This window comes from Epargyreus clarus, unplaced genomic scaffold, assembly GCF_041222505.1.
Source record: "Epargyreus clarus isolate Ecla_fem2 unplaced genomic scaffold, WU_Ecla_fem_2.2 ptg000009l, whole genome shotgun sequence".
Taxonomy (NCBI): domain Eukaryota; kingdom Metazoa; phylum Arthropoda; class Insecta; order Lepidoptera; family Hesperiidae; genus Epargyreus; species Epargyreus clarus.
Window position 1 is genome coordinate 4,086,728 of NW_027332217.1, and position 18,402 is coordinate 4,105,129.

An 18,402-nucleotide genomic window follows, 5' to 3' on the forward strand; every position below is an offset into this window, starting at 1 on the left:
ACTTTGTACGGTTTCGCCTCGTTCGTTGGCAAATTCGTTGAAAGTGTTCCTGAAAGCAGCCTTCGCAGTTTTCGTATTCTTGTTCTTTCTACGTTTGTTCTTGCAAGATTTAATTTGGGATATAATTTAACAGTTTTGAGTAAAACACATGATTTGTCTTATAATTATTAATATGTTTTCATTGCATAGATACATATCCGTGCGCAAAGGTTGAAGGTGGTGGTAAGGAGGTACATCGGTTTGTCGCTTTCCACCACCTTCCACGTTAGAAGTAGGAGTCGTGGTGGTAGTTGGTACCTTCCCGGTCGAACGGTACGTGTCCTACCATTTTCAAATACTTGAATATGACGTTACGAAGTACTCCTAATACTCTAAAAGTAGAACAAATCATAAAGAACAGCTATATTATGACGTAAATCATATCACGGATGTCACAAAGGTCAACCTTTTAAGGTTCAATTTCGAGCAATATTCCGACCAAATCGCAAATTATTGCAACTCAAAGAGAAATGTTAAAATTTAATTAACACTTAGATCAGTTAAAGAGTAGGATAGTACATGAACTTTGATAAAGTTAGCAGTCAGAATCCTTGAATCTGAGTTATATTAAATTAGCCCGGAAAGTACGCCAACCTACTTCTGACTTCAAGTTAAGTCAATCTTAGAGATCAGCTAGATCGCATTAAGTAAATATATTTGCTCAAACTTTTTAAAGACTTTAATATAATTTTTAAGTGTCCATTGAATACTTGATTATGATGTATGTATGTACGATTAAATATCACTATGACGTGCGTGTGACAATGACTTTCTTCACTATTAAAACAGGTAAATAAATAGGTATAAATAAGGTCTTCAACACTTTCAGGTTCACACTACAATTTTTTTTTTTATATTATAGGAGTAGCAGACGAGCATGCAGTCCACCCGATCGTAAGTGGCTACTGCCGCCCATGGACATCTGTAATCAACCCCAGATAGGATTAGATATTCCTATCTGAGGTCGGCAACTGATGCGCCGCTACCCCTGAGGACTAAGCTGGAACGCCTCGGAAAAGTCTGTCTCCCTTACCACACCCTTCAAACCGGAACACAGCAGCGCCTAACACTGCTGTTATTAGGTAGAAATAGGTGTGGCGGTGGTGCCGCCGGAGTCGAACCACAAAGGGTTCTACCACCTTCAAAACAATACAATACACTACAATATACATAATTAAAAACATAATCATAAAGACTCATACACAAACACTCAGAATTAGACTCAGCCAAACATGACTAAATTTATCAACACTAACATGTTTGCCTGACCGGGGATCGAACCCGGAACACAGATGTTTAAATATATAAATTTAATAATCATATTTCTTAGAAATATCAAATGTGAAGACTGAAATTACAATTATACTTCTAGCATAAGATTCTTAGAATAAGGTTTTTATTAGTGTTGTTTATAATTTTATATTAACTTGATTCTTAGTATATTCCTACGCTTAATTTTATTAACCTTCTTTTAAAGCAATATTTCGCAGGTTCATAACCTCAAATGATCAAGTACCTACCGCTGATTAGTAACAACGAAATTCTAATTAGAAAATTCCGTGCGCAAAGGTGGAATGGAATAATAATTTAGAAATTGACATGAAATGAGCGGTCATTCGCATTTAACAGGGCTTGGTATTCAATGTAAATCTACAAATAAGAACATCATTTATATACACATGAATAACTCTTTATAATCTCTGTAAATTATTATAATTTAAGTTTAAAACGAATGCCTCCTTCACACTTGTCCTTATAATTTTCACGAGATCAAAACATAAATCGGTTTTAATTGTATCTATGTGTATAGTTGTGGATAAGTTATATCGACTAATTCAAACGAAAATAATATTTACCAAGTATAATAACTAAAAATCCGGCTGCTTTAAAATAATTATCCGAAAACAATAGTAATAAAGCCTAAGTCACTCCCACAATTTACACAAATCAACGACAACTCATATATTATAATCCGTCAGCTGTTTCAATTTTTTGAGCGTTACAAAAATGACACATACACGGTTGAAAAACATTACCCTCCGCGGTTAAGCGCTGCTGTGTTCTGGTTTGAAGGGTGTGGTAAGGGGGACATACTTTCTCAAGGCGTTCCAGCTTAGTCCTCAGGGTAAGCGGCGCATCTGTGGCCGACCTTGTATGAATCTAATCCTATCTGGGTTTGACAGATGTCCATGGGCGCCAGTAGCCACTTACAATCAGGTGAACTGCATGCTCGTCTGTTACTCCTATATTATAAAAAGTCAGGTAAAACCTAGTAAATTCGTTGGACTACGTGAGATTGGCTCTCGAAATGATATTTCGGTACGCAGTGAGCGGAAAGCACCACACAAATTGAGATCAACCGATATTGCAATATTTGGAGCGTGTACTGGCTAGGTTAAACGGTTTTTTACGTGTTACAAACAATTTTACCATGGTTTTTACCCGTGTATCCAATTTTACCACTAGTAACGGGTAATTTAATTACAGTTGTACGAGTAGCTATTGCAGTTATTGGTGGTGCAGTTCGTACTTTTCTGTCATTGTTGGCTGTCCCAGTCTGCATAGCATAAGAAACAGGTTGCAAGTAACGTAATGAGGCTCTATAAACTTTGCGCTTCAAAAATCGCAAAGTTTCGAAATAGGGAAATGTCTGACGGTTAAAATTCTTACTTAATACTTAAAACTTTGTACGGTTTCGCCTCGTTCGTTGGCAAATTCGTTGAAAGTGTTCCTGAAAGCAGCCTTCGCAGTTTTCGTATTCTTGTTCTTTCTACGTTTGTTCTTGCAAGATTTAATTTGGGATATAATTTAACAGTTTTGAGTAAAACACATGATTTGTCTTATAATTATTAATATGTTTTCATTGCATAGATACATATCCGTGCGCAAAGGTTGAAGGTGGTGGTAAGGAGGTACATCGGTTTGTCGCTTTCCACCACCTTCCACGTTAGAAGTAGGAGTCGTGGTGGTAGTTGGTACCTTCCCGGTCGAACGGTACGTGTCCTACCATTTTCAAATACTTGAATATGACGTTACGAAGTACTCCTAATACTCTAAAAGTAGAACAAATCATAAAGAACAGCTATATTATGACGTAAATCATATCACGGATGTCACAAAGGTCAACCTTTTAAGGTTCAATTTCGAGCAATATTCCGACCAAATCGCAAATTATTGCAACTCAAAGAGAAATGTTAAAATTTAATTAACACTTAGATCAGTTAAAGAGTAGGATAGTACATGAACTTTGATAAAGTTAGCAGTCAGAATCCTTGAATCTGAGTTATATTAAATTAGCCCGGAAAGTACGCCAACCTACTTCTGACTTCAAGTTAAGTCAATCTTAGAGATCAGCTAGATCGCATTAAGTAAATATATTTGCTCAAACTTTTTAAAGACTTTAATATAATTTTTAAGTGTCCATTGAATACTTGATTATGATGTATGTATGTACGATTAAATATCACTATGACGTGCGTGTGACAATGACTTTCTTCACTATTAAAACAGGTAAATAAATAGGTATAAATAAGGTCTTCAACACTTTCAGGTTCACACTACAATTTTTTTTTTTATATTATAGGAGTAGCAGACGAGCATGCAGTCCACCCGATCGTAAGTGGCTACTGCCGCCCATGGACATCTGTAATCAACCCCAGATAGGATTAGATATTCCTATCTGAGGTCGGCAACTGATGCGCCGCTACCCCTGAGGACTAAGCTGGAACGCCTCGGAAAAGTCTGTCTCCCTTACCACACCCTTCAAACCGGAACACAGCAGCGCCTAACACTGCTGTTATTAGGTAGAAATAGGTGTGGCGGTGGTGCCGCCGGAGTCGAACCACAAAGGGTTCTACCACCTTCAAAACAATACAATACACTACAATATACATAATTAAAAACATAATCATAAAGACTCATACACAAACACTCAGAATTAGACTCAGCCAAACATGACTAAATTTATCAACACTAACATGTTTGCCTGACCGGGGATCGAACCCGGAACACAGATGTTTAAATATATAAATTTAATAATCATATTTCTTAGAAATATCAAATGTGAAGACTGAAATTACAATTATACTTCTAGCATAAGATTCTTAGAATAAGGTTTTTATTAGTGTTGTTTATAATTTTATATTAACTTGATTCTTAGTATATTCCTACGCTTAATTTTATTAACCTTCTTTTAAAGCAATATTTCGCAGGTTCATAACCTCAAATGATCAAGTACCTACCGCTGATTAGTAACAACGAAATTCTAATTAGAAAATTCCGTGCGCAAAGGTGGAATGGAATAATAATTTAGAAATTGACATGAAATGAGCGGTCATTCGCATTTAACAGGGCTTGGTATTCAATGTAAATCTACAAATAAGAACATCATTTATATACACATGAATAACTCTTTATAATCTCTGTAAATTATTATAATTTAAGTTTAAAACGAATGCCTCCTTCACACTTGTCCTTATAATTTTCACGAGATCAAAACATAAATCGGTTTTAATTGTATCTATGTGTATAGTTGTGGATAAGTTATATCGACTAATTCAAACGAAAATAATATTTACCAAGTATAATAACTAAAAATCCGGCTGCTTTAAAATAATTATCCGAAAACAATAGTAATAAAGCCTAAGTCACTCCCACAATTTACACAAATCAACGACAACTCATATATTATAATCCGTCAGCTGTTTCAATTTTTTGAGCGTTACAAAAATGACACATACACGGTTGAAAAACATTACCCTCCGCGGTTAAGCGCTGCTGTGTTCTGGTTTGAAGGGTGTGGTAAGGGGGACATACTTTCTCAAGGCGTTCCAGCTTAGTCCTCAGGGTAAGCGGCGCATCTGTGGCCGACCTTGTATGAATCTAATCCTATCTGGGTTTGACAGATGTCCATGGGCGCCAGTAGCCACTTACAATCAGGTGAACTGCATGCTCGTCTGTTACTCCTATATTATAAAAAGTCAGGTAAAACCTAGTAAATTCGTTGGACTACGTGAGATTGGCTCTCGAAATGATATTTCGGTACGCAGTGAGCGGAAAGCACCACACAAATTGAGATCAACCGATATTGCAATATTTGGAGCGTGTACTGGCTAGGTTAAACGGTTTTTTACGTGTTACAAACAATTTTACCATGGTTTTTACCCGTGTATCCAATTTTACCACTAGTAACGGGTAATTTAATTACAGTTGTACGAGTAGCTATTGCAGTTATTGGTGGTGCAGTTCGTACTTTTCTGTCATTGTTGGCTGTCCCAGTCTGCATAGCATAAGAAACAGGTATGTTTCATAGAATATTTTTCAAGACAACTTTTTCCTGTTGCACAAAAAAACTATATGCGGCTTACGCAAATCCATCTTATTAATATTTTCCTTAATTAGGAATGGTTATCGTCGACTCATCATTGTCCAGCTGGGCACGAGCTCCCAAAGAGCGGTTCACGTCATAGTCCACCGTGCTTCATACACCTCTGAGAACTTTTTTGAAGAACTCGCATGTATGTTTCCGCGCAATGTTTTTATTCGCCGTTTAAGCAAGTGATAATTAATGTGTAATAAGTACATAACTGAAAAATCAGGAATACTTTGAACTTCACGCCTTTAAACCTAGGACCCCCAAATGAGAGTGCAATCTTTCATCCGCTAAGCTATCACTACTATTGTCATTAATGAATAGTACTAAAACTGGTATATTTATTTCCCGTACTAGTAGTAAGATTCGTAGTAGCTCAGGTAATAAGCGACACGTGTCGCTTGTATAACGTATCAAAATTTCAAGTAGAAAGTATCGTGCGTTTAGTCAGATCGATAGGAGAGCTACTGCAGTGGCTCAAGGGCAGCTGTGTCCGAACCAATCCTACTCACGTAAGCTAAAACCTTATAAGCCGACGTGAAAGTGGGAAAGCTATAAAGTATTTCAAACATTTGTAATATAAATCTTCTCTACATTTAAATAAAGATACATATGAAAAGTTACATAACTCTACGATTTGGCCTAAAGCATTCCTACCTCATATTTTTTTTGTGTATAACAGATTATTAATTACTTAAAAACTCTGTTATAACTAGTATCCTGAATGCTTTAGTCGGATTTGTCCAAAAATTTTCTACTTTAATAACAGAATATTTATGCAAAGTTTGAAAACAATACACTAACTTTAGTACTTAAAAATTATTACTTAGGTGTGATTCCTACCTCAGTTTGTTAGAAACATGAAGTAAAGAAAAGCGTGTAAAAAACACAAAATTCAGATTCAAAAGTTAGTTTGTCTAGATCGATTGACACCTACTGCAGTGGTTCTGCAGAGTCAAGGGCGAGCGACGGGCGCGGCACGACAGGAGCCGGCTTTATTCACGCAAACTCATATATGCTACATACATACTGAAAGCGTATACCGTATAGAGACCAAACTGTGTTTCATTCGATTAATATACGGCAGAAACAGCAGAGATAAGCGTAAAGATGATAAATGGTATTAATTTCGGCCTGACATTGCGGGCCAAATCTCGGGAGCGTATCTCTGGTTTTTCAGTTGTTGAAAATCGTTTATTACTACGTACAGACAAAAAATGTATAGTATATATAAAAAGAAATTAAACTAAACGAGAACTAGATGATTGAGAGCTCTCTAAAAAAAGTTACTAAAGGTGCATGAAATGTGCGTAATGTATTGTGACTTAAACCTACTCCTAAAAGATGATATAAGTACAGCATAAAAAATATTGTAACTGACAATTTGTAAGTGCCTCCGCAGATCTATACAAAATAAGTATATTTCATTTCATTTCATGATGAAGGTGACAAAATTGGAAAGCCACTGCAATCATTCTGCAGCGCCTAGGATTCATTTGTAATCATGTATACATACATCCCTATTACGAACGACTTCACCGCATATACAGGAAATGCGTTTCATTTCATAAATGTCTGGCAAAGTTTAGCAACTATTTGCTACATATCTACTGAGAGCGGATGTGCCGTATAGAGTCGAGACAGCGTTTCATTAAATTAATATACGGCAGAATCCATTAGGCAGCCACTGCAGTAGTTCTGCAGAGTCAAGGGCGGGTGATGGTCAGTCAGGGCGAGTTATTTTCTGCGACAATGTTTTTAACTCAAACCTGTATGCATGGTATGTAATTCATGCTTAATGATAGCAAATACATGGCATAGAGGCAGAATTTAGTTTCTTGAGGTTTATTTACGGCAGAATTTAGCAGCTACGAGTACTGCCGTTGTTCTGCAGAGTCAAACGCAACAGCAGAAACCGACTTGTATCTGTAACTAGTCCTAGTATTTGATACATTTTTACGGTATGGTGGTCAAACTGTGTTACATTAAATTAACTTACGATAAAATTTCTTGACAGCTACTGCAATAGTTCTACAAAAAGGCAAGTTATGGTCATGATTTACGGCAGAAGCCGTTTAGTAACTTTAACTTATGTATGATATCTGCTACATACCAACTGAAAGTGCACACCCTGTATGGAAATGAATTTTCATAAAATTAATTAATCGAATCTGCAGAATTGGAGAGCTACTGCAGTGTCTTTGTAGGGCCAAGGGCAAACGTCGGATGCAGTTGCAGACAGGAGTACATTTGGTTCATGTTAGCTACATATGTAATACGTAGTTCCTACTAGTAGGTACTACATACTAGTATGTACTATATATTGAGGACGGACACCGAATATGCGAAGCTACCTTTTATCAAATTATGGATGGACGCCAACAGGAATTTTTCAATTTCGTCGTTGCTTCATTTGGTTACGTTTTTGGCGATAAATTTTAGTGTAAGAGAGAGTAACTATGTACAGTTTCTTGTATGTTTTATGTTTTTTTTTTTATAAATAAGCATATAACTTTATAATATTACAAAAGCCTTTGTAACGTTACAAACATGTAAATTTTTGTTTTGTATATTTTTACGAATTACCTTATATAAAAATAAACCAAAAATAAGCTTCTTAGAAAGATAAATTAATACAATTTGTCTTGTCGTACAGCATTCACGAAGTCGTAGACGCCGCTACACGTTTTCGTAGACGACCGTAGCGAGAGGCTCGTAGCCACTTTTATTAGTAACATTCCAAGATCCGTACTCAAGTTTTATTTGTACTTTACCGCAACACAGCTTATTAGTTTTGATATACATATTATGACATAATTAAATTCATATTTTTTTTTTATTATTTTGATTATTTATCACAGTAAGATTGTTTAAATATATTAAAAGAATTTGAATAGAACAACAACAATAGAAATAATAAACTATTAGACAAAATAATCATAAGACTTTGCACGCAACCGAAAAGTAATAATAAGAATACTGGAGAATTTATAGCACAGGCAAGAAATATTCTGGGATGATGACTTCAACTTACGAAGAGGAATTTAGGTCGATCCCTCCACCAGGTTGACTGATAAATAAAAGAACTCAAGAATGCAATAACTTCAATATGACTAGAATAGGAATATTAATGGATAATAGCAGCGATAGTCGAGTGATTAGAAACTCGACTTCTATAGCAGGCTTCCGGGTTCATACCAAGCTCTGATTTTTGAAAGTTATGTGCGTATTACAAATTAATTATCACCTGCTTATTGTTTTAGCTAAGAGTCCTTAAAAAAGTTCTCAAGGTAATTCAAAATCTACCAATCCGCATTTGGCTAGCGCGATAGACTATCAGTACTATGACCCACTGACTCCGAGAATGATACAGTAATATGTGGATGATAAATGGATAATGAAATGATGAAGGTCCATGAATTAATGAATACTTCTTATAAACCAATACTTCTTGTAAACCAATTATTGTAATATGTAGGTACTGCGTACCTACCTGGCAAGGGCCCTTAAGCGAGCATTTTTACAGAATTATAATTATCACGCTATTGCGTGTTACAACTATTCGGCATTAGTCCATTAATCGGTTATTTTTCAACATTTTATATATAATCAATCATCAAAATGAGTTATTATTTGTTTAAAATCACTGGCTTTATTTTGTTGGCATTCAGGTTCAAATAACAGAACGCAGAAAAAATGTACACGCTTATAATCTAAAATATTCTACATTTATTTATGAAAAAATATTTTGAACAAATTAATTCGCCTGTGACAAACTAGCTATAAATAAAATATGATGCAGGATAATAAATCTTTTTACCAGACTGCGATTTACAAACGTATACAATTATGTTTGTACTATCATATGATCTTAACATATGTAAGTGAATTTATTTAAATTATGGGAGTAAAATATGCTACATTTGTTGTTGTTTGTTTACATTGCAAACGGGAAAATTCAATCAAAAGGTTTATAACTATTTATTTCAATTGCACATCTACATCTGTGTTGTTGTGCTTACATTTAAAATATGCATTAATAGTACACGTTTATGTATTAACATAAGTTTTTTATTAAAGTAATTGGATTAATTTAATAAAAATACAAATAATATCTACATCTCTAATTTGCTACTTGTAGCTTATAAAATAAAAGTAGTTAAGAATAACGAAAGGGTACTTTTAGAAAAATAACGCAAGTGAACTTCCATATAAAACTATAACTTAGACAGTACCTAAAACAATACTTAAAACAATATTGAAGTTGTAAACTTCATAAGCATCTTAATTATTTCAATCAAAAGTTATATTGCTACATTTCTTAAGAAGTTTGAAACTTTATCGGCAATGTGAACGCTTCAAACGAAAGTTTACATGAACTTACAATGTAAATGTTATTTTTATTACTTTTTATAAGGAATATTCTAGGAAACACTCTCTTATGTGATAGGTATATAATGTTTATTAAGCGCTGCTGTGTAACGAGGCATACTTTTCCGAGGACGTCCTCTGATAGGAATATCTAACCTTATCTGAGGTTGATTACAGATGTACATGGGCGGCAGTAGCCACTTACCATCAGGTGGACTGCATGCTCGTCTGCTACTCCTATATTATAAAAAAAAGTTATTACGTCAGTGCTTCTATTCATATAAATAATATTGTTGATATTAATTAACTTCTAATAAACGTAGGTTTTATGACTCAGATGTCTAATAATCTGGATTTATAACTTCGCTATGACGATACGACGTCATGTCTTGAAATTAGCGAATGAACGAGGAATCCTCTTGAGCTTAGTAGTCATATTAGCTTATGATCATATGAAACTAATCCGAAATTAAATTTACTTAACACAGAACAAGAAAAACAATATATTTTTTTTATAAAATAGAAAGTAAAGTAATAATGCAGTTAGCTTAGCGTTTTAAAATTAGGCCTTTCCATCTGAGGGCCTGAGGTTCGAATCCCAGGCACGTACCTCTGAATTTTCAAAAAGATGTGCGACTGTGACATTTTTTTCACTCTTGAGGAATATAGACACCTACAATCAGTATTATAAAAAATATTTTGAAAAGTTTATCAAGTCTATTAATCGTAGAATAAAAAAGCAATTTTATACCACTTGATCTTTTTACTGGTATTAAAATTTATTTATTTATTTTCACGACAACAGCAGTACACACAATTCTTTCTATAATTATTACACTATTAGTATTGGGCACGTGGGCATGCCAATTATAGATACCTGTTTTTGTTAGATGCCAATTATAGATACCAAAATTGATACCTGTTTTAACAAAACATAGCCGCATAACTAGCTTTACGTACCAGGCTAACATGACATTAGCATCATATGTCACTACTATATTAGCCAATTTGCATTGTACTTGCATCGCGTGCACCAACGAGGCCTTGACCCGTGGAACAAAGGAAGTTTATATACGGCCAAACAGGCCGCAAGGCTCTGAAATTCCACATGCATAATATATTTACTGCTATCGGGTATTGTTCAGTTTTAACGGCAGCTGACAATTCCCTAGCCTCAATGTAATAATTTACCCTAATATCATGTGATGTTTTAGTGTAGTGGTTTAGTGTAGTGGTTGAAATTTGCCGTCTAAATCGGGGGGCCCAAGTTTGAATTCTAGGCACGCATCTTTGATTTTTATAGCATATTCTTTGTTGTAGTAGAGATTCATTATCACTTGCTTCAAAGGTAAAGAGAAACATCATTAGGAAACGTGCATTAGAGACCTTAAACAAAAATTTCAAACTCTACCAAGCCGCACTTAAATCTTCTCATTCTGAGAGGAGACCGGTGCTCAGCAGTGGGGAAGTAATGGGTTGATGATGATAACAATGGATGTTCACAAACATGAATCTTGCACATAGACCGCATGGTGGATTGTGGTCTTAGTATAAATAACAACCAATAAGTGACCATTGCCGTCAATTTACATCGTCATTTACGTGATCAATTACAGATAAGATTGAAGATTTACCTGATATTGACCACAGTGCTACCACTGAAGACTAAGTTGGAATACCTAATATTACTGTCTCTCCCTTACAACATCTTAGTTTCGAAGGTGGTAGAATCCTTTGTGGTTCGACTCCGGCGGCACCACCGCCACACCTATTTCTACCTAATAACAGCAGTGTTAAGCGTTGCTGTGTTCCGTTTCGAAGGGTGTGGTAAGGGAGATAGACTTTTCCGAGGCGTTCCAGTTTAGTCCTGTGGCCGACCTCAGGTAGGAATATCTAATCCTATCTGGGGTTGATTACAGATGTCCATGGGCGACAGTAGTGGGAACGTACAATAAGATTGTTGGCGATAACAAATCGTAATAGCTTCATGCTATGATATCTATAAATGCAAAAACTTTAAAACCTATGTATCTAGTTTAAATACTAGAGTTCACGGTCCGCCTCACGGAAAAGGCCTAGAGACGTCCGCAACATCAAAGGAATCAACACCGCATTAGGCTTTGAGGGAAAACTTTCTTGAAGAACTCGCTTTTCTTTTTACTTCTTTTGTTGCATAAAAGACGTGGATGATGTTTAGTTTTATTTTTATGTACAAACATTTTAAATAACATTTTGCAAGTCACCAACATATCTTTTATTTCTTACGTTGTTTCTTTCAAATACTTAATTTTAAAATCTTTATTATCTAGAAAGAATTTGAATTTATTTTAAGAAGCCCATCAGGTTGGACTTCTCCTGATAGTAAGTGGCCACTGCCGCTCATGGACATCTTTTATCAACTGTAGATAAGATTAGAGTCCTATCTAAGGTTGGTCTCAGATGCGTTGCTGCCCCAAAGGACTAAGGCCTTGGGTAAACCCTCGGAAGGAACACCTCGGACAATTAAGTATGTCTCCCTTGCCACAACGGAAAACAGCGGCATTCAACACTTCCGTTATTAGGCAGAAATCGGTTAGACAGTCTTCGTCGTATCTCCATACAGTCGTATCTCCAGAGTCAAACCACAAAATGACCTACCACCTGTATAATAATTTAATACACATTATTAATAATAGCTCCATTCGTTGGCAGCAATAAAAAGTTCGTAAAGTTCGTTCGTAAAGTTGTAACATTTAACAATAAAGAAGAAATAACAATAATTAAAATATTCTATGTCAATGTAGTATATAATGTATTACAGCAATACAAATAATCTTTTACAATTAATAAATATCCTGTAAATAATATCGAATAATACCATCCATAGATTAGTAAAGATTACTCACTGATAACAAGAAATGTAACCAATTTTGACAATTTCGTTGTCACTGTCATCTATTTTCGTGTTTGAAAAATATTAAAAAAAATTAGTTTTTAGATCATTTACGAATGAGACGATATTTCTCCGCACTTTTTCTTCGATTTCGTGTTTTTATATAAATTAACTGCGCATGTCGGCATTGTTCCGCGTAAATTACACCATGACAGCCATTAAACGGCTGACAGAATCGTCAGCCGTTTAAGTCAAATAATGGCTTCCTTCAATTACAAGGCGGTGAGATATCTGTACTTATCTATAGTACCATCATATAAGCTATTTCTAAAACCTGACGTCTATGTTTCTACCATACTTACCATACTTCATTGAGCCCACAGGGTTATATTTTTTATAACAAATTTAACGCATCAATACAGCCTGCATAAATCTACATATAAATTATTACAATATTCATAACCTATACACAAACGTTCAATAATATCCTTAACATGAAAACTGAAAGCTACATTTGTTACAGAGATGGAAATCGTGCCCGAGGGGAAAAACTTCCGATTGGTAACAGAAGACGAGCTCCCAGCGGTGGCCGATATCTTAGTACAGTATATGCCTGAATCTTTAAAGGTAACTCTAATATAATTGTACCCCTATATTATAATATAAAGTTATATTTCTTGAGTGTATCACAATAAAAGAAACATTTAGAGGAAGATGATATATTTTCATAAATATTTTATAACAATGACGATTATGACAATTAGCTTCCCGCCAAAACTCTATTTCTCCCGCCACGCCGCACCGCGCCTCACCGCACCACAGATTAAAAATCATTCTGCCACAATAATTTTTATTTTATGTCATTTTAATTTAGTAAATCATGCATTATTATATGACTGAAAAAGATATTGCGTAAATTAATAATTAATGTATAGGTACTAGTTCTTGTCTTGTGTTCCAGACTGTTCGGACGTTCCTTTTAATCATTCTAGACAGTTTAGGGATGTTTTATCGATAAAAAAAACTATCAAAAAAAAAGATTGTCAAACATAAAAAGAAAATCCTTAGCTGTTTCGATTTTGCATATTTATATAATTAAGTAATTTCTGCATTTGGATGAAAAATATTCATAACATAGAATCATGTGGAAATTACTAGACTTTAAATTTACGGGCGCTTGGTGTCATGTAACTTAGCAAAATCAATACGGTAGACTGTTCACCTGCATCGTTAATAGTGTAGTTTCAGTAGTTATAAACGTTTTACCTTAACTGTCCATCAGTTACAATATTTTTGGCAAAGATAACCATATTTGCACAACACGAGTTTTAAAGAGTTGCGTAACTCAGTTCTTCGGAAATTTCTCACGTTTTTGCTAAGACTTAACGATTAACCGTCGTAGCAAAAATGTGAGTGAACTTACCCTTATGATGTTCCCTTTTTAAACGAAACACGTGTTGGTGGTATATATTTTTAGTTTCCATGTCCGTGTATCGTGTATGTGAGAAAGGGCGCTGCATTCTGCTCGCTATAAAATGTATACCATCAACTACTGTGTGTGAAGTGTCGCACTTTAAAATCCCACTAGTTTATCCATACTTTTTATAACATTTATAAGTATAACTTCGTTTTCTTTCTGTTTCAAGTTTCACCAGACGATTCAAACATATCTTAACAACAAGGTGTGGGACTTCCATTTTTATGTAGCGAAAAACTGGCCCGAGGATCCCATCTGTCTGCACTTCCCTGGTTGTACCAGTACGGTAAGAATAAAAAATATATTTATTTGAAACTACGTATTAAGATATGAAAGTTTCTGGAGTAACCATTTTCTATAGTAAAAACGACACAAGGAGTCGGTGTTGTGGGCGTCAATAACACATCATTATCATCAACCCATTATTATCTCACTATTGGGCACGGGTCTCCCTCAGAATGAGAAGGATTAGGCTATAGTCCACCGCGCTGGCTAAGTGCATATTGGTAGACTTAACATACCTTTGAGATTTCTTTCTTTTTTTAACACACAATATTACAAACACCCAGATCCAGGACAAAATTCGACCCCAGAACCATTTGAGTTAGAGTGTCGTACTTGTATAGTTACCGCTGAATGATAACCTTGCGTTAAATGATAAAATAACAACAACAAAAACAACAACATATTCTTTATTTGTACATCAAATATAAGCAAAATATAAAACAATACATGAGACAATATACAAATAGGCGGTCTTATCGCTTAGAAGCGATTTCTTCCAGACAACCTTTGGGATGGAGTTAGAGTTATATGAGATCGTGAAAAGGTAGGGTGTACACATACACAAAGAAAGTATATACATAAATACATGTAAATGGCGTAATAGAGGTACAAAGGGAAACGTGACGTAACGAAGGAAATATGTTGTGAGGAAGAAGGGATAAGAGAAGAAGGAAACCAAGTAAAGCTGCAAATAATGAGCCTTGACTTGGTTCTTAAAAATATGCAAGGAGCTGGATAGACGGATAGATTTAGGGATATTAAAATAGATAGGTATAAACTTAAATAGGACTTCAGTTCTTCTTTACATCCGCTACAAACTTCCTTCCTACAAAGACCAAGTTTGAGTCCCGTGCATAACCCAAAGTGAACGTAAAATCTAAAATTCATATTCCAACAGTAACATTGATACCATTCAATACTGCTATTACAAATATCACAGCATAAATATACATCTTTTATTTATTAAGTATAGTTCGCGCCAAAATGCTTGTCCGCTCTGAAGTTGTTGCGAGCAGGTGTTGTCATACAATTTGCTACAGCGACGCGATGCATTTCTATATTCAAAGCGGACTAGCAGTTTTACGCGGACTATACCTCTTTTAAATCAGTCTTTTTAATCAGTCAGTCAAATCTTTTATTTTACATTACAGTAACATTTTTAATTAAAGCCAGATACCAATTAATCTGGCTTAGCGCTTCACCCGAGGCTTTTCCAGATACATTAATGATATTGATAAATGAGGAAAGTAACGAACGATAGTACTTCATCCATGTTGCTTTAATCTGTTTAAAAGTGCTCTTCACTTGCGCTCGGAACGTTCAAAATTATAATTTCCACTGAAAATAAGCTTATCGATTATTATCTGTTAGATATAGATAGCACTTTTTGTGGTTTCTCTATAGTGGTGGTGTTAACTTCAACATCGGATTGATTAGTATAAGATACTACAATCGATTGCGAATGGAAAAGGCATAATTATTCATATATTCCCGACAAATCTATTCCTATTATCTATCGCACCGCACTTTTTTGCCGCAAAATGTAGCGAAGACAACAATATTGCAATTTTTCATCTAATTAGTTAATTAATAACATTTTAATGTGACCGAATGATTATTTGACATCTTCATTTCTTTAATAAATAGATATGCAAAAATTAATCCATAATCTACAATAACTACAGGTTAATAAAAATCTGACAAGTTGGCAAGTTGACTTCACATAATTTGAAATAAGTATACAAGTATACTCGTATATCAAATCATTTTATTTCACAAAGGTTAGTTGAACAAGTGTTAAAAGTCTAGAGTGATAATTTTCTAATCCAATTGACAATGTAACTCGAATGCGAAACATTGTATGGTTTTATAGAGTTAATTCCTCGTAGATTTTGCCTACCCACATAAGTTATGAATATCACAGTCCCCGCTGAATGGTTCAATAATTTTTAAAACCTGCTTTATAAACTAATAGAGAGACAAAAGTAATAATATACGTATAAACCTGATACCTACATATGATATTAGGAGTTATATCTTAGAAAGAATAACAAGCTAAGGAAATAGGAATTACTTATTTTGAAATTATAATTTAACTATATTAAGAAGCAGTATTCAATTGTATTTTATTCAATAAACACTCAATTGTTTGGAGTTCTACCAATGGAGGGGCCTAGACTTAAATATCCGAAAATTACGGCCAATATTTTTAAGCCAAAAATTCCCTCATAAAACCAATTCAAACTATGAAAAACCCATTAGAAGTCGTGCCAGTTAAAATGAAGTTTTGAATAACTTTTATTAACTCGTAACTGGATCGAACTCAACACTGGATGGTGTCGCATTCAGTTGGCGTGACTTAAAATCGGAACTAGGCTTTTGTCGATAATGCTTAACAAGAAACTTGGAAATAACGAGCGATAATAAGTGCGAGTCGAATACAAAAGGTTCCGTACCACTATACTATATATAAAGAATGTTCGCATATAGTAGAAGGCATCGCCATTCCTGTTTGCTTTATAAGAGCAGTGTAGCGCTGCTGTATTCTGATTTAAAAGAGGTATAGTCCGCGTAAAACTGCTAGTCCGCTTTGAATATAGAAATGCATCGCGTCGCTGTAGCAAATTGTATGACAACACCTGCTCGCAACAACTTCAGAGCGGACAAGCATTTTGGCGCGAACTATACTTAAGGTAGATCGGATAGATTCACATTTTTGATCCGTCTTAGTCCTTACAAGTAGCAATAAATCTGTGACCGATTTTACGCAAAACTTGGGTTTAAACGGAATGATAATCCATGGACGGTAGTGATTGTACATTGTACACACTGCACTTTCGTATCATATATATTTGTTGCAGTTACGGCAGTGATAGCCTAGTGGTTAAGAAACGAGGCCTCTTGATGGAGGGGTCCGAGGTTCAAATCCTAGGCACGCACCTCTGATTTTCAAATTTATGTGCGTATTAGAAATTAATTATCACTTGCTTAAACGGTGACGGAAAACATCGTGAGGAAACCTGCATACCTGAGAGATTTATAAAAAAAAAATCTCAAAGGTATGTGAAGTCTACCAATACGCACTTGGCCAGCGCTGTGGACAATGGCCTAATCCTTCTCATTCTGAGAGGAGACCCGTGCCCAGCAGTGGGACAGAAATGGGTTGATGATGAACTATTTGTTATTTCCTCGTTTATAGTCAATAAAAATCTTATATCTAACAAATAAATGGTCCGTTTATAACATGTAAAGCTAAAAGCGAGGTTTAATTGCTGTCGTGTCAGAAACGTGTCGGCGTACAAGCACTCTCTGCAAGTGTTACTTTCAGAGTGTTGCATTTTTAATCCGCCCTCAAAAGACTTGGCTCGAATTATGCTGTAGTCAATTGATAATGAAATACTTTTTATTGTAATGTTACGTTGTTTATTTGTTCTAGTCTTTTTGAGAGTCCGTTTTTCTGTAATCAATAATGAATAAGTATTTTTTTTATTATACCAAAAAATAAAACCAGTTGAAACGAATTAAAAGCAGCATATTTTTTTTGCAATAAAATGTGGTATTTAAGTAGAAGACGCACATGCCAGTGGCCGATGTCGCCCACAACTCCATACGGAACACGATTTCTACCAGTAGCTGATTAAATATACGTTGCCACCCCTAAGGAGCAAGAAGGTCGTCTTCCACCGAAACACAATATTTGCTTCACGTTACGAGTAGTTGTAATAATGGTACCTTCTTGGGCGGACTATAGATACTTCTACCAACTAAGATGCGACTGTGCTACGCCGTAGCGTAGCGTATTACCACGACGTTGAGTATTTCGTGTTTAATTTCAGCTTAATAATCATGTATTTATTATAAGTGGCTGTGCCCGGGTGAATTTATATTTACAAAGATAGCTTTAGATTGGTACCTACGCCTATTACTTTCCTAATATTTATTATTTTTCACTCGTGGCTACGATCCATAAAATTTTAGGTTGCGCGC

At 35.1% G+C, this 18,402-nt stretch overlaps 1 protein-coding gene across 1 annotated transcript in view; it reads left to right on the top strand.

Moving 5' to 3' along the window:
* LOC140744789 (uncharacterized) overlaps nt 1-18,402 on the top strand; it is a 38,296-nt gene that overhangs the window by 13,126 nt on the left and 6,768 nt on the right. The window contains exons 2-3 of the mRNA XM_073076449.1: nt 13,177-13,280; nt 14,300-14,416. Of these exons, the coding sequence (XP_072932550.1) occupies nt 13,177-13,280; nt 14,300-14,416 (221 nt within the window). The remainder of the gene's footprint in view (nt 1-13,176; nt 13,281-14,299; nt 14,417-18,402) is intronic.